This window comes from Acipenser ruthenus, chromosome 7, assembly GCF_902713425.1.
Source record: "Acipenser ruthenus chromosome 7, fAciRut3.2 maternal haplotype, whole genome shotgun sequence".
Taxonomy (NCBI): Eukaryota; Metazoa; Chordata; class Actinopteri; order Acipenseriformes; family Acipenseridae; genus Acipenser; species Acipenser ruthenus.
The window spans coordinates 2836476-2859846 of NC_081195.1; the positions used below are offsets into that span (position 1 = coordinate 2836476).

General features: G+C 37.8%; 1 protein-coding gene across 2 annotated transcripts in view; it reads right to left on the reverse strand.

Moving 5' to 3' along the window:
* The window catches only part of LOC117414956 (VPS10 domain-containing receptor SorCS3-like), a 144118-nt gene that overhangs the window by 60236 nt on the left and 60511 nt on the right, over positions 1-23371 (reverse strand). For both annotated transcript variants that reach the window (XM_059026120.1, XM_034024822.3), the window contains exons 3-4: positions 15056-15155; positions 5180-5338 (exon numbers count right to left, since the gene is read on the reverse strand). In XM_059026120.1, coding sequence (XP_058882103.1) covers positions 5180-5338; positions 15056-15155 — 259 coding nt within the window. The remainder of the gene's footprint in view (positions 1-5179; positions 5339-15055; positions 15156-23371) is intronic.

Consider the following 23371-nt stretch of genomic DNA (forward strand, 5'->3'; position numbering starts at 1 on the left):
TAATGTAAAGTTTCTGTAATTTATTTAAATAGGCATAGGCCTTGTCCATCTGTTTATTTCACTGTATTTGAATCAAAGAGCTTTTCCCTGTTTGATTTCTATTCAATTCTCATGCATATCTGATTGAACTACACTGAGTTTCTGCTCTGTCCTTTTACAGCCTGGGTCTGTGATTCATACATCAAAACATGAGGAATGCTCAGCCTGGAGACTTTCCTCTTGACATACAGCAACATATTACTTTTCTACTGAAGTGCTATGTATCAAGAGGGCCTAATAACTAATTTTAAACCCAGGGAGCTGCATTTATTCTCTGTTGTCTACACACAACAATATAAAGAGCTCTAGACAGTAATAATGTTTTAGAGACATTTTCTAACTATCTACAACCTGTATTAAGTTTAGAATTCAATAAACACAGAACACTAAGAAATCAAAAACCTGTATTATCTGCAGGGGACTCAACCATGTTTGACGATGGTGGGGAGAAACTTGTCCCCATTTTCCTCATGAAGATGACTAATACCCTCTTGACCAACACTATGGATAGACATTAACATGACAGACATTGATAAAGAAAGTTTCTAATTAGATATATTATTATTAGTCGAAGTAGTCGTAGTAGTCGTAGTCGTAGTGGGTCCTTGCTAAATTGCTAAGTACCATGAAGAAGGCTTACATTTGCTTTTTATAGAGAGCCACTCTCACATTTTCCTCAGGAATAAAAGATACACTTCTAAAATAGGAAAAATATTATCCTTCTCCAACAATATACAAATTAATACATTGAAGCTAGCTGGCAAGCACAGCATGTAAACTGGCTTATGTGGTTTAGTTCCAGAAAAGAGTTTAATGAAAAAAAAAATAACCCCTACTTGTTAAGAAAAAAACAGGCTGAAAGAAATCTGATACACAAAGTCCCAATGGTCCTTCATGAAAGTAATTGGATTCAGCCAATAGTGTAAGTTATGGAAAAGTCTTCCAAGCTGCTACCCTCCAAAAATCGTGACCCTCTCATGTACAAACATGTCCAGAATAATCAATTTCAGTGTGCATGGATCAAATAGTTATAGTACAACTTGGCACTGAGATGACAGTTTTTTCCACAGAGGCTAAAACCTTCTTAACCCCTTCTGTGCTAAGGCCCTGGTAATTCCCTGTGCTAGAGGCATTTTGTAAATTTGTGACCATCCTGTTTTACATCAAAAACTACTCTATTTTCCTTTTCAGAACCCCTGGCAAACCATATATTGTTTTTTTTTGTCAGACTCTGAAGTTTGTATTGGTGCCAGATTTTTGTGGTTTATTTGGTCACGTGACCACAAAATACATCTATTATTGTAAAAAATATGTTGCTTTTTCATAAAATGTATTATATCTGAATCACATTTAGTCACTATAATGTGAATGTTTGGTGGAAAATGCAAACACTTTTAAGCTGCTGGATGTGTCTGTGCCTATGTGGAAATATTTGCATTTGTTTTGGAGGGTTTACATGCTCTAGACAGACACCAGGGTAATTTGTACCCACCCTAATTTCAAATGGCCACTATGCCACCAAAGAATGAGGTAAGTATACAAAAGTATACCTTTTCCAAAACTGCACAAAATAAGGATTTTAGAAATAGGTAACATGACCTTGTATGTCTATGGGGTGTTACCCATAATCCTTCTGCAATTTGAGGTAATGCAATTTTATATAGTAAATGTCCCTTGTTTTTCCTTATATTTGGACCTGTAAATTTGACAGCTTTTGTTCCACTGTTAAAAGTGTTTCCGAATTACCCCTTAGTGTCCCAAATTTAGAAATACCAAATATGTGCACCTTTACATAGTTTGTAAGGCATTGACATCAAATGTTGATTTATTGCATGACATACAAACAAGTAACTTTTACAACTTTTGGTTACATTAGTGTTTATGGTGGTTTATTTAGTTGATTTCCAATACTCATGTACCATGTGGTACATGAGTATTGTACATTTTAATCCCATAATGGGGATGTTTCATGGGAATATACTGTTTAAAAAATAACCTCATCCGCAGATATATTTTGGCCAGGGATATACGTTTCTTCATATTTATTTTCTCGGTGGTCGATAAGGGGATGTATTTTGAAGAGTCTGTCAAATTCAGGATGGTCCCTCAGGAGAGCCTTAGAATTATCATTGTAGTGTAAACATTTTAAAATTAATTGGAACCTGTCCCGGGTCATTGTAGTGGGGAAAATTGGGTAAGAAGGATAGGGTTAGTGGACCAATATAAATCCATTCTGGGTTTATCCACCAGTCCTATCAGAAGGGATAAACCCCAGAACTTTTTCATTTTGATTACTTTAGTGGGGACCCAATTGTGCATCCTAGAACATGGCCCCAGGTTGTCCCCATGTTGTGCCATGAATTGTTGCGCACACAAATTGGTTTGAGTAACCAAATACTCAAAAAGGTCATGAACAACTGGAAAAAGTTAACTGGAGTAAATCCATTTGTGTTTACCCTGGTACCTCGTGTGCCAGAAAAGGGTGGATTTTGAGGGTGGATATTGTTAGGGGGGTCCAGTGAAATCTACCACCCCCTGGTCCAGGCCCAGCTACTCTGTCCTGTTCTGGTAGGGGCTCAGGCTGAATGTCCATCCTTAATAACCACTTTGAATTCTGAGAGAAAAATTGGTGAAAAAATATATAACCTAATATAAAATTATAAAGAAAGATGAATAAAGGAATTACAATGCAATATTCGAAAAATATATAAAATAATTAAATCGTATTCTCAAACTGACTAGCCCAACAGAACTAGACACAACTAGACACAAGAAGTCTCACAGTAACTATAAACAAAAAAAAAAGTGGTTCCTAATGTTAATTTTTACCCAGTGATCACTGAATTTACACCAGTGGACAGAAAATAAAGAACAAAAGTTCCAACTACAGTACCTCCCACACACTTGATACATTACAATGGTGCTAATCAGAAGCAGACAGTGTTTTTGTCTACCGTCACATCAACATCAGATGTTACTTCAAAGCTAATATCATGAAACACAGGTCGATACAACAACGACTAATGTTACTATCAATGAAAAGAAAAAGAAAGTTACACACAGATTGTTTTAAATTCATTCACAATGTTTCATAGTATAAGCCAGAGAGAGACACCGCTTGCGTTCAGATAGGCTGTAAATAAAATGTAACAACTGCGTCACATCAAATATATTTTGTCAGTGAAATTTTGTGGAAATTAAAGCCAACAACTAAATATGTTATGTAATAACTCCTCAGTGAGCGACCCCAAGTGAAAAAACATCAATCAACCTTTTTAAATAAAAAAAAAACAACATATTTTTAATCAGGATGTACCAGAAAGTGGAGTAGTGTGGAGTAGTGGTTAGGGCTCTGGACTCTTGACCGGAGGGTCGTGGGTTCAATCCCAGGTAGGGGACACTGCTGCTGTACCCTTGAGCAAGGTACTTTACCTAAATTGCTCCAGTAAAAACCCAACTGTATAAATGGGTAAGTGTATGTAAAAATAATGTGTAAAAAATAATGTAATTGTATGTAAAAATAATGTGATATCTTGTAACAATTGTAAGTCTCCCTGGATAAGGGTATCTGCTAAGAAATAAATCATAATAGTAAACTAAAAGCAGAAAAAAGCAACAAACAGTTCCACTGACTATGAAGGGCTACAATTACCATTTGAGAGTATATACCATAACCCTGGGGCTGCAGATTGAAATACAGTGATAAAACCCAGAAATGCAACTGGAGGGAGTGTAATAAACAGCTCTGATAGTGTTGAAGGAGTCAGGAATAATTGAGTGTGCCATGAGGACAAGAGGAGACAAAGAGTTTCTGTCATCTTTACAATCCCTAGAGTCCCTGAAACAACTGAGTGAATTACTGTACACTTTAAATAGAGATCATTCCTTGAGGAAACCTTTTCTAGTTACATTCAGTAGACATCAGTCTCACATCTATTCTTCCTAGAACATTCATATTCACCAAAGAATATTCACAGCATGTTAAAATAAAGGAAGTCTATTTAACAGACTTGTTTTAAAGCATATAGCACAATGGTTAGTTGTTGTGTGCTTTGACTTGGATTATTAGAAACAACAACACTGCTTAATCAACCAGCCTATAGTGGACAGGTTACTACCATATTGGCTTTCACAATATTCTCCAGATATAGATACCCTCATTAATAGGCAGAAAGATGAAGGTTTGGGTTTAGAGGATATGTATATTTAAGTGATGACAAAGGTTTGGTTCAAATAAGGTTTAGGTTAGTCATGGTTATTCCCATTTCCATTTTATCCCAGTAGTTGAAGGTAAACCTTCACAGACAAGGCTGTTACAGTCAAAATATCAAAACAACTGCTTCGGCTTTGTTTCACTCTTTTACCATTCATGATGTATATGTGTGTCCCTCAAGGTAACTACTGTTTCCACAGCTCCACAATACTGTATATACACTCATCACACTGATTATTTCTGAGATTCACAATGTGTTAACAACTTTACTAAAAACATATTCTTGTTCTATTTTTTCTATCTATCGTGCCCAATTTGAATGTTGCCTCACCACTGCAACTTATTTACTGATTCAGAAGGACTGAAGATCTTCCGATTTTCCACCCTACCCTGCCCTCCCTTTAGCACCCAGCCAAGTTTGTCCATTTGCAATGAACAGGATTTGAACCTTGGTTGCATGACTCACCTTTCACTCCAACAGGCAGTCCTTTTGCTACTGTGGGCAAGCATTTAAAGTATTTTTTGAGAAAGACAAGTATCAGAGTTAATCCTTTTTCATGATGGCACCATTCACCTGAGGAACAAGGAGATTAAACCCCTGCTTCTCTCCTAGGTATCTCAGTGTTTGAATTTAAAAATAGCAGAAATACTGCTATTTTTTTATTTTTTAATTTGATTTGCAAAAAAGCGCATATTAATTACTCAATAAAGGAATTATATATATATATATATATATATATATATATATATATATATATATATATATATATATATATATATATATATTAAACAGTAAAGATCACAGAAATGTTAACCCACTAATAACTTGAATAATATTCCCCATGTGTCTTCCATAAGGGAATCAATATTTCCTTTCCATGGCAGATTTTCTATAATTTAGTACCCAATAGCAACTTGACAGTTCACCTTTTGGTCGTGGCTGTAAGCCAGAATCCAGTCTTCATATCTTGGATGAAACAGCAGGCTCAGAATGTAAAAGTTGAGACGGAATTTCTGATAGCTGGCCCCTTCATCTGAGCTGATGAGTAGACTGCTTTCAATCTCTGGATCACTCAGTAGCATTATCTGTGGGAGACATGAAGAAGGAGAACGGCTTTTGTTGCCCGAGTCCAAAAGATCTGGCTTGCGCCAAAACAAAGAAATAATCTCTAAACATTGAATCATGTTCTTGGGTTTTCACCAGCGAAACATTGCCTCCATTATTTTGGCTAGGAGAAAAACAAATGTAAAATGTTATATAACCAGGAAGAAACAACTCAGAATGTAATTTTATAAATATAAATTTTCTATAATTTTTTTTAAAAATAAATTAAACTGTTATACTGTACTGTATTGAGCAATAATTTTGTTGTAATAATAATAATAATAATAATAATAATAATAATAATATAATTCTGCTGTACAATCTTTATATGACAGCGCTGGGGTGCAGGTGAGTATAACAAGCACAAAGGGCTGCATTTACTTTGCTCAACAAGATTTGAATTAGAAAAACAGCAGCACATTTGTCACTTGCTAAAATGCTACCTCTATTTCCCGAGCAGCAGCAACAGATCTTCCCAGGCGGTGATTTAGATGAATCGTTTTTCATTAGGAGCCAATAAACAGACTGTGGATTCAGAGCCAGTTTTTCTTCTCTGGGGCTTCCTATTTTGCCATTCATTATCACTATGGGGATGGCAGGAGTACCCCCTCCCACTCAATGTCTGTGGGACTTGTCAGATGTAATTTATTGGTTTTTAAGGTTAATCATTTTGTATAATATTGGAGCAAGTGACAGCATTTATTATGGAGGAAAATCACATTTCACCTTACTTTCTTACTTCTCTTGCCTCTGTTCCACACGCACTTGTGGAAACACTGTAAAAGTCCTTCAGAGTACACTAGAGATTATAGACCAAATATATTGCTGATGTGCCAAGTTGCCAGGTTGGGCATTAATTTGGCCTGTCACTACTTGCCCCTGAGCTTTAATTCTCCTCTATGGTATCTCAAGAGACTCGGTCCAACATCTGACACTTATCTTTAGTTTACTCTAAAGTGCGTATTTGTCCCATGATACAACAATGTTGAGGTTTTGCAAATTACACTAGAAATTCGTGTTATACTTTAAGTATAAAACTAGATCAAGCACTTGATATCAATGTAACTCCGAGATTGCACTTGAAGACATAATGCCCTACCTGCTCTAAGAAACACTATCAGCAAGCCAACATTTTAGATTTTGCCTTTTCACTTCCTTGAAAAATGGTTCATGAAGGTCAAATTAATCCGAATCTGAGGCTGGTATTCAAACCCAGCCACTTCTGATCTGTAGTCCTTTTCACAAATCTCCCATTCTTAAATTATGACCAGTACAAATTATTTACATTTGGTCCCAATGGAGGTTAATCGCTTTAAAAACAAAAGGATTTACTTTCATCTATATTTGTTATCTTAATTACTGAATAGATCTTGTACATTAAACTGCTTCTGAATAACTCTTGTGCATCACCTGTCTATGTTACAAACTATATTTGGTGTTTTTTAGTTTTTCTGTGGACTTGGCATGATGAAAAATGATCTTATATCGGCCTCTAAATAAAATGAGCTTGTATCGGCCTCTCTATCTGTATTATAAAGCTAGCAGGACCCTTGGGATCTACACAGACCTGTGTATTTCCTGTGCTGTGAGAGCACTGTTCTTAGTGTGTCACAGAACAGCAAACACATCCTGTGAGCTACTGACATAAAAAGAGGAATTCTAAAGAAATGCCCAGCTTCCTATTAATCTGCAAATCCCAGAGCCCCAGTGGCTGGCAATACAATTGTCAATCTCACAGTTCATGCTTCCATGGGATGTCAGCCCATGTGAGATTTCATAAAGACCAAAAGAAAAGCCCTTGTATTAAAAACAAATTCAGGTATTCCGAGGAGAACAATACACCTGCTGGGTAATAAACAAATGAAATAATATTTCCCAGTTTGGCTCTAACAAAAAATATGAAGCTGGCTCTGGTCAACGCATACATCAAGATAATGCTTTTGAAAAACAAACCGGTTTATAATGTATCCTTTGTCCTTTTGAATTTGTTATTGTTTTTATTTTTTACTTATATTAAATGTGTTGTTTTTTATCCAGACCCTCTGATAAAGTAGCAACACTGTAGATACATCTTGTTACAGTATTACTGTTGACACACACTGCAGTGTTTCTTGTCATCAAAATGTATCCGCGTTTCATTTTTCACAGAATTCAAAACTACTGCAACAGCAGTTCCTTTGTACCTTTATTTACAATGCACAGCACCTTTTAATTTATTCAATTCATAGTAAAAACCCAACTGTATAAATGGGTAATTGTATGTTAAAAATAATGTGATATCTTGTAACAATTGTAAGTCGCCCTGGATAAGGGCGTCTGCTAAGAAATAAATAATAATAATAATAATTCTTTGTCTCTGTGTCCACAGAGTTAATTTTGACTTTGTCTTTTGACATAGGGCTAAATTCAACTGACCTTTTTAGCTACAGGGGGATGTTAAGTACATGCAATTAACATTTATTTGGATTCCATTAACACACGATCAATGTGGATTATAGTTTCCTTTAATGTTTCCTTTCATCTAAAAAAAGATAATTGAGTTGAAACATTGATTCCACTGGTCCTGGCTGGTTACTCATTGTGATCAAATCAGAAGGACTATTTCTCATCTGGATGCATGATACCTTTCTAAAGATTCACTATGCATGATATACATCATGCCTTACATTGAGTTTGGTCAGCTACTGGGCTCCCACTGGAAGTCTTACAACTTTCTTTTGACAAAGGCATTATTGAAAGCATCAAGAGTTAATTAAGTTTGCTGTAGCATTTCCCTGACAGTTGAAGGGAAATGTGTTTTTAAGGAATAAGGGAATGAGTTAAGTGATAGTGGGAAATCAATATTGGTTTGAAGGATGACCTCTGGAGGTTGCCAGCAGCATATACCACTGGGATCGGTATACAGAACTAATCTCCACTGCGAACAAGGCTGCACACTCTCAGATGGGAGGTTGGGATTGACTGCACGGGCTATTTAAAGCAAAACGCATGGGAAACTTAATTGAAAATTAGTCATGTCACAACTGATCAATTTAAGAAACAGGTCTCCTACAGTAGAACAAGAGGAATGTAAGAAGAAACACATATAACTGATTTTAGTATGGTGTACAGAACATTTGTATGGCACACTTATATCTGGTATCTTGTCTGCAATGTATTGTCATACAGGGTCCAGGAACACAAGATAATGACACAGTACCAGCCATTCAGCAAGTAACTCCCTTGAATCGTCATGTTATTACATCGTAATAACTGGATAGTTAATTTCATAACTACTAATGTGCAATTACATAGAAAGTAACTTATGACCAGAATTTTTCTTACCTGATATAAATATAAGGTAACACCACGGCACAGACCATTTCCATATAATACATTTATTCCACCAGTAGTCACCATTTAAGCACTGGAAGAATTGCTAGTTACCCAGTTATTACTATGTTGTTACATGTTTATGAATCCCTAGTAACCTAGTGCTACTGCACGTATATTAAAGTTTTTTGGGGGGTCTTCATTAAAAAATTTGACTCTTGTGGGCTAATCTGTCCGTCTCTCTGTTACAATCAACACAGTGAACACGATAACTGCCTTGATTTTATTTGGATATAATCTAATAAACTCTCGATTCTAAACACATTTTTGTAATAACAAGTATTGGATGTCCATGGACTGGTTAAAGCTCATTTTTAAGAAGCTGTTGCAGAGCGGTTTAGAAGTTTATTCCCATTTCCACGGCTCTGTTTAATCCAAGAGAATTAAAAACACTTTTCAAAAAACATTCCTTATTTTATTTATTTTCATTTCATTACTTTTTCTTTTTAATAGGGCCCATAATATAAATGTTTATAATATGAACGTATTAAATACGGTTATGGAATAGGATTGTATATCTGCTTTTCAGTTGGAATCCTTTCGCGTACACACTGATAGTGGAGCCACTTATCCTTGGATTGTTATTCAGAGGTGCAAAGGAAATTATTATAAAGTGCTATTGGTATTGCAGAGTCTTGAATTAAGAGCTGTTACTCACAGAGTCTGTGATATATAAGGATATATAAAGTAAATAGAAATGTCCCTGAATGAAGACTGTGGCGATATTATCACCCACACTGATGGCCCTTTTTTTCCATAAGACATTCAGCCCCCTCAGTCCTCATGAATAGTATGTCTTGAGAATGTGTTTTTCAAAGCATCCAACTGACAATTAAAGGCAAACTACTTCAGAGATGTGCTTTTCTGTAATTACTAAATTTCCCTAAGAACTGATTGGAAAAGAGGGGATGAGGTGGGGGAATGACTTTTATCCATTAACTATCCAAACCTCTTTAAATCTCCTTTTTTGATTTATGGGATCAGAAGGAGGTAACATTGAATGTATTAGCTGTTCTACTCTCACTTAACTATGTCATTATTTTCATTACTTACCAGCTGAAGGTCCAACCCATCTCCAGAATAAAAATACAGCTCTTAGATGTACTGTAGAAGTGAATATTGGTTGGCATGTAGCACTAGAACTGCCACAGCAGTCATTTTGACGGTTTTCACTTTCATCACTCTGCGTGTGTAAAAGATACTTGACTTTTCCTAAATACATGTATTAAATACCCTGATGAGGTAAGTGGAATAATTTGTTATATATATATATATATATATATAATGGGGATTGATTTGTTTCTTAATACAAGGGCGGTAAAATGCAACTGACATGTATCTGAGTGTCGTATATCCGAGTGCTGACTGTATAACCTACAATATTCTATTTTATTTTTATATACAAGCCTGTTGTTATCTCTACTGGACCTGACAGCCATCAATTCTTTTGTTATATACAAGGAATGCACCGGGGAAAATATCAGTAGCAGAGATTTCATCTTGAAGCTAGTCACAGCTCCTCGGCAGAAACATTTCGATCAGAAAACTGCAAAGCAGCAGGCTGCAGCAGCTCAACCTGGACTCTGTGCTGCACCGTGACACACATGCAAGAGAAAACATGTTACTTTAGTTCTTTTACAGTTTTGTATGTACATATACCTATTTACACACTAATTTCTTTTGAAATGTTTATTTTATTATAGTTTTTTTCATTTTTTGAAGTAGTGCTGTATATGTGGTAATTAAATTTATGTTTAACTGTTCATTTAAATATGGCGTAGCGGCTGCGCAGATGTTTGATATGATGTGCTTGAATAAAACTTTTGAGTTGTATCTGATAGTCTTTCATGTTAATATTGATGTTGTCTAAAATGTAACCGTCATAATGACTGCCGGCAGCAGTTTTTTGTATGAGTATAATCACGGCGGTTTTAGTGTTAAAATAGCATCTAATCGTGTGTGTGACGTGTTGGGTCAGAAGCTATAAAATAACGAGTAACATGTCACGTGTGAGTCGTACGAGACATTTTTCAAAGCATTTACTTCAGTCTTAAATTACATTTTGGAAGGAGAAAAGAACTGTGAATAACAAAAAAAATGGTTTTGTAACATTTACATGGAGTTTCCTTCTTTCAAAATTTGTTAACGGTAATGAAAGACTTTGAAAACATGTCCCTACCGTATGTACAGTATCTCGATGTTTTAGTATGCTGTCATGCTACAGAAGCTCAGTAGAGTTGCTTAAAGACTTTAATTTAGGGTCACAAACCTGTGTTGACAAGAAAATGAATAATAAAACAAATAATAGAACCCTGACATCTGCTAAGTTAATGTACACATCTGTCTCCCATTGTATTATACTTGTTAGAGAGGACAATAACAATTGCACAACAATACTAATGTGGAACTTGTGAATAAAAACAACACTCTGTATGTAAGTGTTGGTGGGGGGTGGGGAGCAATAATTATTTCCACTTCAGCCTTTTTTGGTATTACACAAAACAGAGATTTAAAATCCATGTTTAGCAAAGGCGATGCCTTAACACTCATTGCAATTGTTATTGACTTATTATTCCTTTACTATAACTGAGCTCCAACATTTCAGTGCCAGGAATTGCCTTCATTTGATGCTGAAACCCTGCAAAGCTAATGAGCTCAGGTGCAATTGCTGGAAGAAGCTGGCTTATCTCTTGTTGCGACAACCAGCTATAGATTGCTTTGCAAGGCGATCTCTTTCACGCATTCCCCTCCATTCTTCCAGCAGAAATGCTGATGCGCACGGACCAGCAGCACAGCACAGCAGCACAGCACAGCAGTTTCGATTCACATTAGCATATAATAAGCAGAAACTGAAAATTAATGGGGTCCCCCACAGAGAAAATGCAGACTGAAAATGAACTCATGCACATCATTCCACCTGGTATATATGAGAAGCCAGAATTGCATGAAACATTCAGACAAAAATCTTGATCAGCCCTCTGATTGGTCCCAACAGGGGGTTCTCAAGCCAAATTCAAAGGTTTATGATTTATCAGCAGCTCTTTATGTTATCAGTCATAATAAGTGCCCGACCACCCTCCCCTCCCATCCTACCTCATGCCGTTGCATTGTGCTGTACAATAGCCTTGCAATGCCTTTTGCTTTATAAATACTTTATGAATACAAGTGCAATGTGGTCACTTCCCAGGTCATGGTCTTGACAGGAAAAGGCAAACAAAGACAATTCAATGAGAGATCTTAACAGTGTAACAGCCGTCTACAAAAAAGGGATCCCACAGAAGAATTCACAGTGGGGATTCAAAATAGAATTCACATTTTGACAGTACTCCACTTGGCATTTCACAGCAGAACCTCTTTTTTGCTCTTTTTTTTAATGAATATCTAGGTATTCATCAATAAAACACAAAGAAAATGCCCATGGTTAAATTAGGAACTGCAATCAAATTCAAGGCCCTGTGACAGGGCGAGGAGCTCTGCACATGAAAAGGGGGCGGGGCAAAGCCCTGCCATAAATGTATTATTTATTTTTAAAACGGGGTACCTCTCCGCCCCGGTGCAATTTATTTTGTATTTGTTTTGTTGTATTATTATTATTATTATTATTATTATTATTATTATTATTATTATTATTATTATTATTATTATTTATTTATTTATTTATTTATTTATTTATTTATTTATAAATATGATGGCGTAGTCTTGTTTTGTTATTGTTTTATAAATGTGACGACAGAGTCGTATATTTAGTTATTGTTTCGCAGCGCGAATGGGAAGCACCATCCACATTAAAAACCTTGTGCAGAAGGTGACCATCTCCCGAGTTAATTCATTCTTTAATTGTTGTTAATCGGGAGATTGTCACCTGCATATAAGCCTGCAGATCTCTGCACTCGGGGTGGGTGTTCAGAGGAGAGAGCGAGGAGAAAAAGGAGAAAATATTTTTTTTTTAAAATCAACATAGGATCAGTGAAAGCAATCTGCCCAGTGTGACCTGTGTGTTGGTATTGTGTGTTTGTGATTTTGTTTTGTATACCTGTTTTATTTGGCTCTGTGAGCCCTGTTTTTGTTTAAATACTTTATTTATTTTTGTGTTTAAATAAACGGCGCTGCAGCGTCTTTTTGCACCGCAATATTTTTTCCTTTGTTTTCTTCCTGCTTCTGGCCTGACGTCACCTCGTCAGTCATCCTGTCACAGGCCCCAAAAAAGCTGACCTAGCAATGGGACTTCATAGTCACAACATTAGAAAGATAGATAGATTGCCCAGTGGATTGTCAGTTAGATATAAGCCTTTCACCTCTGAGGCATTACTATATATATACAGTATATATATATATATATATATATATATATATATATATATATATATATATATATATATATATATATATATATAGTACATCCTTGTTATAACGCCCTACATTATAACAAACCTTCGGCTATAATGAACCTGGCTGCTGGACCCCAAATAAAAAAAATAATATTGTAATGTATGTGAGGTCTGTGAAGTGCAGTTGGAGGGGCTATGTTTCACATCGATTAGGGACTAACTGGGGCTAAAGTCAAAGACCACTGGGGGCTCCTGAGTGGCGCATCTAGTAAAAGTACTCGCATAGCCTGCAGAATGCGCCCTGTAGTCTGGATGTTGCCGGTACGAGTCCAGGCTATTCCTTTGCCGACCGAGGACGGGAACTCCCAGGGGAGTGCGGGCTAGGTCGGCCAGGGTGTCCTCAGCTCACCGCATACCAGCTACCCCTGTGGTCAGGCTGGACGCCTGAGGGCTTGCCTGTAAGCTTCCCAGAGCTGCATTGTCCTCTGACGCTGTAACTCTGGGTGGCTGCATGCTGAATCTACCGTGTGTAAAAAAGCAGGCTGCTAACAGCACACGCTTCGGAGGACAGCGTGAGTTCGTCTTCACCTCTCCTGAGTTAGTGCAGTGGTGGAAGCTGAGCTAAACCAAATAATTGGACACTACTAAATTGGAGAGAAAACAACAAAAAATGAATTGACAACTACTAAATTTTTTTAAAAAAGGGCCAGGTGGAGTGTTTGTTGTTGTTTTGAAGCAGAGAGAGAAGCAAATAAACAGAGACAGAATAGCTCCACCCTGAGATTCCTTTAAAAAATGAATTTAGTGGCGTAGGTCCTGGCCCACAGCGACCTGTTACTTGTTAGTTAACAATTGGCAGATTGTCTTTAATTGTTTATTAGTGTAATAAGATCGAGTTTGGCCCTGAATCGACTGAAGGCTCATTCTTATAGTGTTAAGGATTGTTGTTACAATATACACACACAGTCAACATCCCGGTCTGTACACGTGGGATCGTGCCACCTCTGCAGTGAAGTCAACTCTTTCGTCTTAATAAGAAACATGCACTGTGTAACTGCCTCCAAAACGAAAATAATTTTATGTTGTAATAAAGCTGGAAACTATACTGATCATTTAAAAAATGTAGTAACGCAGGCATATCTCTGTCGTGAATATAGGTTGTCAAAAAACACTCATTTTTTGGCTTGTTCAGCAACCATGCAGCAAAGCAAAATTAAAAAAAAAAAAAAAACAACGAAAGAAATATTGAGGATCTGATTCACTTTTCATGTCGAGTTGATTTGGGATTCTTGCATGTTGGATTAAGATTTGGTGCACTTTGAATCGAATCATGTTAGATTGATTGTGAATAAAAGTTCAGCTTTAATTCGGGATTTGTGCTTTTTTTTGTACTGTGTTTTAATTCTTTAACGAATTGGATAAAGCAAAAGCAGAAATACTGCATGCATGAAACAAACAGGTACATGGAATTCTACTTTTATTCATCTCAAGAACTACTCCAACAGTTTATCTTTCATTTTGATTGTCCTTTCGCTATAACGAACCCCTCGATATAACAAAAAAAAGGCTTGGACCCCGACAGGTTTGTTATCGCGAGGGTGTACTGTATTTATATAAAAGCACAGTTCAGCACTAGCTCAGCATGCTCCTTTTTGAAGCTGCCTCAAAGACTGAGCCAAGCTAGCAAAGTGCTTTCCATAATTACATTTTTCATATTTCTTACAAAAAGGGTTTTATAAACCAGTGGGGATATATGCAGGCTGCCAGGGAAGAAGAGAGGCTAAGTGTACACAAGATTTGAAATCAAAGCATTTTTTTTTTTTTTTTTTTTAAGTGTGCTATACTACCAATGTTAAAAACAACTATAATTTATGATTGAAATCACATTTATGATTTATCATAATTGAATTACCTTTAACACCTGATTTTAATCAAGGTTCACATATGTTATTATTATTATTATTACTATTATTAGTAGTATCATTGTGGGTATCTTACCTTCCTTTTATTGCTTGGGCAGACGTACAGATAGCTCAAGACAGTCTTCAGGCCCACTTTGTCGTTCAGCTTTTCGTAAGTAGCCCCATAGTCAGTTGATCTGTAAATATGGAACACAAATATTTAAATGAGGTTACAACTCGACTAGACAACTGCAACTTTCTATATGGTGGTCTCTCGGAATGCACCATAAAACTACTGTATCTAGTCCAGAATGCCGCTGCCAGGATCCTTACCAGATGTAAAAAACGTGATCACATCACCCCCTGTCTTGCCCAGCTGCACTGGCTACCTGTAAAGTTCAGGATTATTTTCAAAACTCTCCTGCTCATCTACAATGCCCTTCATCACACAGGTCCCGAGTACCTCCTCAACCTGCTGACCCGCTATGTCCCTGCCTGCAAGCTGAGGTTATCCCCAAGCAAAAGTGCACCACATTTGAAGAACGCTCGTTTAGCTTCATGGCTCCGACTCTCTGGAACTCTCTCCCAGCTTTGGTGCATGATGCTACCACCGTCGCTCACTATAAATCAACTCTCAAGACCCACCTGTTCTCTCTTGCTTTCCATGCTCTTTAAGCCTGAAATCTGCTATTAGCTGCTGTGTTGCTGCTACCATTTCATGTATTATGTTACTGTCATGTATTATTCACTTTCCACTGTATTTCATGTATTATGTTTTTTTTTTGTTTTGTTCATGTATGATGCATTTCTCTATAATTAAAGTATTATGGATTTCTTGTTATTACTGTATCTTGTAAACTGCTTTGTGATGGTGGTCCACTATGAAAGGCACCATACAAAATAAAGACTGATTGATTGACAATGCCTGAAGATATTGGCTGTGACTCAGTGATATTAGTAATAGGATCTGGGTCAGTGTAGCACTGTATATGTCATAATCCTAAAAACCTATTCACAAAAGTTCAGCATCATGGATAAGTAGCATCAAAATAGCATCATATTGTATAGATTTTGTGGATTGCGTGCCAGCAAATGAATCTGGCTTGCAACCGTTGGGTGAACTGACAGAATACAACCAAACCCCCCCCCCCCCCCCCCCCCACTGTGTCTGAGATTAATCTTTATTGACTTTGCCTTTACTGTAATATTGACCTTTTTAAAATGGTGATATGCAAACATCTGATTTGAATATTAACTGAGATTTCCTTTCCTTGAAATCTTATTTTAACTTTCCAGACTGTAATAGTTAGCTGGGCTACTGTAACCAAGGTGAAAGCAAACTGCCTTTCCCAAAGCACAATGAAAAACAATATTAGATACACAGTCAAATATATGACAATGTTACGCAGTCTGTCCCTTAACATCTTGATTAATATTACACCTTACAGACATACTTTTTTTTTTTTTTTTTCCAGTCACTTCATTTAAGATTATGTTTCAGTGTTTTCTTACTTTTAACTAGTGCTTCAGTGATGCATTTGGCAGTGAGTAAGAATGGTTCAGTGTTTCTCTTACAGGTTTAAATTCACAGAGGACACAGCTTCAGAATATGATGTTTAACACACAAGTGTTGTGAGTCTACAATACATTGTAATGTCATGTGCATTTCAGTGTTAAGTTTCATGGTTAAACAGTTCTGCTGAGCCTTCACTGTAGTCTACCTAATGCACCCTGAATGCTTCGTTGTCTTACTCTGCATACAATATCACAAACATTGTAGTAGCTATAACATTTCATCTCCAATATGTAATATTAATTTCAATAGCAATGAATCTCCCAGATAAAAAAGCAAACATAGACAGCCTGTGCAATAAAGAATGAATCTGGTTTTAAGGGAGCTCTTTTTTGTCTAAATGATATTTGGTAGATTTATGCCTCTGATGCAGTAAGAGAAGCATACAAATGAATAATATAATGAAAATGTGTGTATTGTTTCAAGCACATACTCAAACCCCTTATCAGAACCCCAATCAGCTCTTGTGGCTGCAGCGAGTACCTGGCACCTTCAGACCTCAAAGAATAGTGATGGATTGCCAAATCAATAAAATGTTCATCCCTAGTTCTGTTCTGGCTACATTCACAGATCCATATTAAGAACTATATTCATGGTCTGTATAAACCAAATACCTAGGTGGTATACAGTACATGGCTGTAAGTAATTGCTTCAGTTTAAGCCTCATTATTGTGAGGCATCACTCTTATGCTACTGATAATGAAACAAAATAGTGCTGGAAGATGCAGTAATGACAGCCTTGCTAAATCAAAATTGTTTCAGATAAATGTCTGCATTTACTGGCCAGCTGGAGGTTTTGTCCAGCAGGATTAAATATGGATATTAAACTCAGAGAAGTTTAGGGGTTTAGTGAAGAATGAATCATCATCATCATCATCATCATCATCATCTTATTATGGCAGAAACTACTTGGTTTATTTATTTTTTTCAAATTTATTTATTTATTTTTTCATATGAAATTACTACATATACTGTAGGGCCATATTTTCAAAGCGTTTACTCCGGTCTTTAAATAACTACTATTTTGTCCTTAAGGAGGAAATTCTCTGTAAATTATATCAAACTGAGAAGCAAAAAGCTTTAATGTGCAGAAAAGGCCATAAATAGCAGTTATACTTAAGTTATTTGGTTCTAGATTTATACAATTAACATATTTTCTTCCTTCAAAAAATAAATCAAAATAGGAGTTATTTAAAGACTGGAGTTAACACTGAAAAGATATCCCACAGTATGTACTGTGCCACACCCTGTATAGTGTATCCATTAGTACTAAGACCTTTTCCGCATGCTGACTTTCAGCACTTAGTGCCCGTCGCCCACCTAGAATGGGCTGCTTGCTACTTTCTGCTGCTGTATCATAATTGATTCCAACCAAATAGGAACTGAAAGTAATGTGTTTAGTACTGTAATGTAACACAATACAATCTCAGTGGTATTTGCCCAGGCAAGCCTCATGTCATTCCAGCATCCAAAGAAAACAGAAACCTTTAAAATGATTTACTAATGTAAAATATATATTTGTACACTGCAGCCCCTCTCACATACACCAGAGTAACAGGTGAAGCATTCCATCTTTTATTTTTATTTCAGAGCAGCTGTAATGGCTTTTTAAAAAATCACATTAAGATTTTACTCACTCCAGCTTTTTCCCGATTGTTTCCCATTTAGTTTCTGAGAGCCCAATGATTACAAAATATAATAGCAGAAAGTAAGTGAATGCGGTGCGTGTTCAATTTTCCTAGTGATATAACAGGAAAGCTGCAGCAGTTGTACAAACCAATCCTGATAAAACATGAACCCTGTCTATTGTCCTGGGGATGTGCTGTGTCACTTAATGCTTTAATGGTGTTCGCGATAGTGTATAACCAAAGTGTTCTTAGTAATAGTTTTCCTGGCAGGGGGAACTACAAAAATAACTATGTAGAGCCGTTAACAGAAAAAGATCTAAGTCTGCACACAGGGTTGTAGCAGACTGAACTGCAAAAGCAAAACACAACAAACAGGAGTTAATAACCCTATTTAAAGTTTGTATTAAATAAAGGAACAGTCTGTATAATACATGCCCCTTGTTTCTGAAGAGTTCATTAACAACTCGCATGAAAGTCAACACGGAGCAGCTGTTCTTTAACTGAGGTATTGTGCAATTGTAATGCTGGGGGACAGTTTCTCTCGGCTTATTTCTCGACCATTTCTGTACTTGAAAACAGCAAGCTCCTTGTCCAAAAGAAGTAAAATGCAACACAACACAATGGGCCTGTGTGACAGAGAGCGAATGAATCCTAGTCATCAATCTCCCTTCCGAGTAGTGTGTCCCGGACTGGATGGTTTGGCAGTTCATTCCATGGTCATTTGGAAGCCGGCCATCCAGGAAGGGGACGGGGTCACAATATCAGAAGTCATCGCATTAATACCGTAGGCGATGTGTCAGTCATGGATTGCAGGTTACGTGATTGCACTCGCTACTGAAGGGGGCGTGACTAAGGGCATTTCAGGGGATGTGACGTAGCGATCTGTTTCTTTGTTATGGTTTTACGAAAGGACCAGGAAGGAGTAAAAGAGAACTGTGAGTTTACGTGCTGTATTCTGTCTGTCTAATAATTGTTACTTGTTTGTCATTGTGAGATGGCTAACCATCGGAAGCTGTGGCTACGAGGCCGGCCGGACAACACTTCACCACTGTTCACCATTCACTGTACTTCACCACGTACACTAATAAGCACTCACTCCAGCCTTGTGACCGTGTTTGTTTTTCATGTATTACCTGTGCGATACACATCGTTGTGTAGAGCCAGGTACTTATTATTTAAGAGCTGCGAGCCCGCAACACAGACAAATAAAGGAGCTGTTTCATTGAACTTTCACTGTCGCGTGTGTGTGTTTCCTGCGCACTGCACTATCTACACCTGTGCACTGCAATCCACCTGTTCACAGCCTGATTTTCCACTAAGGACAAACTGCTCATTGTGGAGTAGGCAATTTTCCTCCAATTTGCCCACAATGGAAATATAGGCTGTAAATTGCTATAACCCTATAACCCAAGGAGAGCAGCTGACATGTTTTGACTAAGAGTAAACTATAGTGCTGTATTGTATAACTACACTGTATATCCTTTAGCATTTCTCTTCTTTTTCTTACCATCATTGTCTTATGTGGAATCCACAATTTGGAATGAACTCTGCTCCTTACATCTGCATAAACTTCAGTGTGTGATATTCTGTGTCTAACTTGTGAAATAAAAAAAAAACCCTAACTTTTCGAAATTGTTCACTCCACGTTCTATTCAACCTACAAGCACTGCTCTCAGTGTCTAACCTAATTGTTTGTCTACAGTTAGCAGTCATTTTATAGCCTCAATTCCAATTGAGTACTTTTTCTCTCTTGCTTTATTTCTATCTTAGTTTTATTTCTTTCTTTGTTTTTTAAATCAATGGGTTTGTTTTGTGCATGGCTCAGTATTATAATTTGTATTGTATATTGATTCATATGAATGTATCAATTTGTGAGATTTGTACTGGTGTAACATTTACTGTTAAAGGTTCATTTGTGTGTTTTGGTATGTCTGTATATGTTCTATTGAATTAAACTTTATCAATCCCAAATTCAAATGAATGGAACCAGCACAAGATTTTGCGTATGTAAATGCCAATGAAAATCCTTACTAGCATTGACAGATGAAAACTTACTTACGTTTTGCATTTAAAGTTAAATATTACTCTCTCTGCACTTGCAACAATTACCCAATTTCCATGCAGCTTAGAAAGTTGTCACTTTCTCTCCACGTTCGTTATTAACGAGACGTAGCATGCACATACCACTCGCATTCCTCATGTTATCGAAAGTGGGCGTACGTAGCACGCACACACCACGCGCATTCCTCATGTTATAGAAAGTGGGCGTACGTAGCACGCACACACCACGCGCATTCCTCATATTATAGAAAGTGGGCGTACGTAGCACGCACACACCACGCGCATTCCTCATGTTATAGAAAGTGGGCGTACGTAGCACGCACACACCACGCGCATTCCTCATGTTACAGAAAGTGGGCGTACGTAGCACGCACACACCACGCGCATTCCTCATGTTACAGAAAGTGGGCGTACGTAGCACGCACACACCACGCGCATTCCTCATGTTACAGAAAGTGGGCGTACGTAGCACGCACACACCACGCGCATTCCTCATGTTACAGAAAGTGGGCGTACGTAGCACGCACACACCACGCGCATTCCTCATGTTACAGAAAGTGGGCGTACGTAGCACGCACATACCACGCGCATTCCTCATGTTACAGAAAGTGGGCGTACGTAGCACGCACATACCACGCGCATTCCTCATGTTATAGAAAGTGGGCGTACGTAGCACGCACACACCACGCGCATTCCTCATGTTACAGAAAGTGGGCGTACGTAGCACGCACATACCACGCGCATTCCTCATGTTATAGAAAGTGGGCGTACGTAGCACGCACATACCACGCGCATTCCTCATGTTACAGAAAGTGGGCGTACGTAGCACGCACATACCACGCGCATTCCTCATGTTATAGAAAGTGGGCGTACGTAGCACGCACATACCACGCGCATTCCTCATGTTATAGAAAGTGGGCGTACGTAGCACGCACATACCACGCGCATTCCACATGTTATAGAAAGTGGGCGTACGTAGCACGCACATACCACGCGCATTCCTCATGTTATAGAAAGTGAGCGTACGTAGCACGCACATACCACGCGCATTCCTCATGTTATAGAAAGTGGGCGTACGTAGCACGCACATACCACGCGCATTCCTCATGTTATAGAAAGTGGGCGTACGTAGCACGCACATACCACGCGCATTCCTCATGTTATAGAAAGTGGGCGTACGTAGCACGCACATACCACGCGCATTCCTCATGTTATAGAAAGTGGGCGTACGTAGCACGCACATATCACGCGCATTCCTCATGTTATAGAAAGTGGGCGTACGTAGCACGCACATACCACGCGCATTCCTCATGTTATAGAAAGTGGGCGTACGTAGCACGCACATACCACGCGCATTCCTCATGTTATAGAAAGTGGGCGTACGTAGCACGCACATACCACGCGCATTCCTCATGTTATAGAAAGTGGGCGTACGTAGCACGCACACACCACGCGCATTCCTCATGTTATAGAAAGTGGGCGTACGTAGCACGCACATACCACGCGCATTCCTCATATTATAGAAAGTGGGCGTACGTAGCACGCACATACCACGCGCATTCCACATGTTATAGAAAGTGGGCGTACGTAGCACGCACATACCACGCGCATTCCTCATGTTATAGAAAGTGGGCGTACGTAGCACGCACATACCACGCACATTCCTCATGTTATAGAAAGTGGGCGTACGTAGCACGCACATACCATGCTTGTTTTGTTTGTTTTTTTGCGTGGAAACATATCAGAAGTCATATATTATGCTTACGAGACTTAAGCAGTGAAAATCTTGTTTGTGACATAACCTCGCGCAACTTTCTACTATAACTGAAGGCCGTACCAAGCAATCCTATTGGCAAGCTTTTTTGACCAAATAGGAAAAAAATAAGCATACAGTACGAGGGGCTTAGTGTTTTGTTTTTTGTTTTTTTGTTTTTTTACGTGACACCATTTATTCAACGTTTCAGATTATTGTCATTGGACTCATAAAAACTGCTTTATAGTTAAGTTGTTTTATAAACAAGCTTATAAAAAATAAGAACATAAGAACATAAGAACATTACAAATGACAGGAGGCCATTCAGCCCATCTTGCTAGTTTGGTCATTAGTAGCTTATTGATCCCAGAACCTCATCAAGCAGCTTCTTGAAGGATCCCAGTGTCAGCTTCGATATTCAACAACATTACTGGGGAGTTGGTTCCAGACTCCCACAATTCTTTGTGTAAAGAAGTGCCACCTATTTTCTGTTCTGAATGCCTCTTTATCGAATCTCCAGCACTGAACACAATATTCTAGATGAGGACTTACTAATGCATTGTACAGTTTTAACATTACTTCCCTTGATTTAAATTCAACACTTTTCACTAAATATCCAAGCATTTTGTTGGACCAATCCTGGTCCTGGAGGGCCGGTGTCCCTCCTGGTTTTTGTTCCAACTGTGCCCTAAATTACTTAATTAGAACAATAATTGGTAATAATTGGTCCAATTAAGTAATTTAGGACACAGTTGGAACAAAAACCAGGAGGGACACCGGCCCTCCAGGACCAGGATTGGACACCCCTGGTCTAGATGAAGACATTTCTGAGTCAACATAAACTCTTAAATCTTTTTCATAGGTTCCTTCTTCAATTTCAGCATCTCCCATATGGTATTTATAATTTACATTTTTTATTGCCTGCGTGCAGTACCTTACAGTTTTCTATATTAAATGTAATTTGCCATGTGTCTGCCTAGTTCTGATTGCTATCTAGATCATTTTGAATGACCTTTGCTGCTGCAACAGTGTTTGCCACTCCTCCTATGTTTGTGTTGTTTGCAAATTTAACAAGTTTGCTTACTATACCAGAATCTAAATCATTAATGTAGATTATGAAGAGCAGAGGGCCTAATACGGATCCCTGTGGTACTCCACTGGATACCTTGCTCCATTTTGAGACGCCTCCTCTAATTAGTACTTTCTGTTTTCTACATGTTAACCACTCCCTAATCCATGTGCATGCATTTCCTTGAATCACTTACTGCGTTCCATTTGAGAATTAATCTTTTATGCAGGACTTTGTCAAAAGCTTTCTGGAAATCTAAATAAACCATATCATATGCATTGCAATTATCCATTGTCGATTTTGCATCCTCAAACCAATCAAGCAGGTTA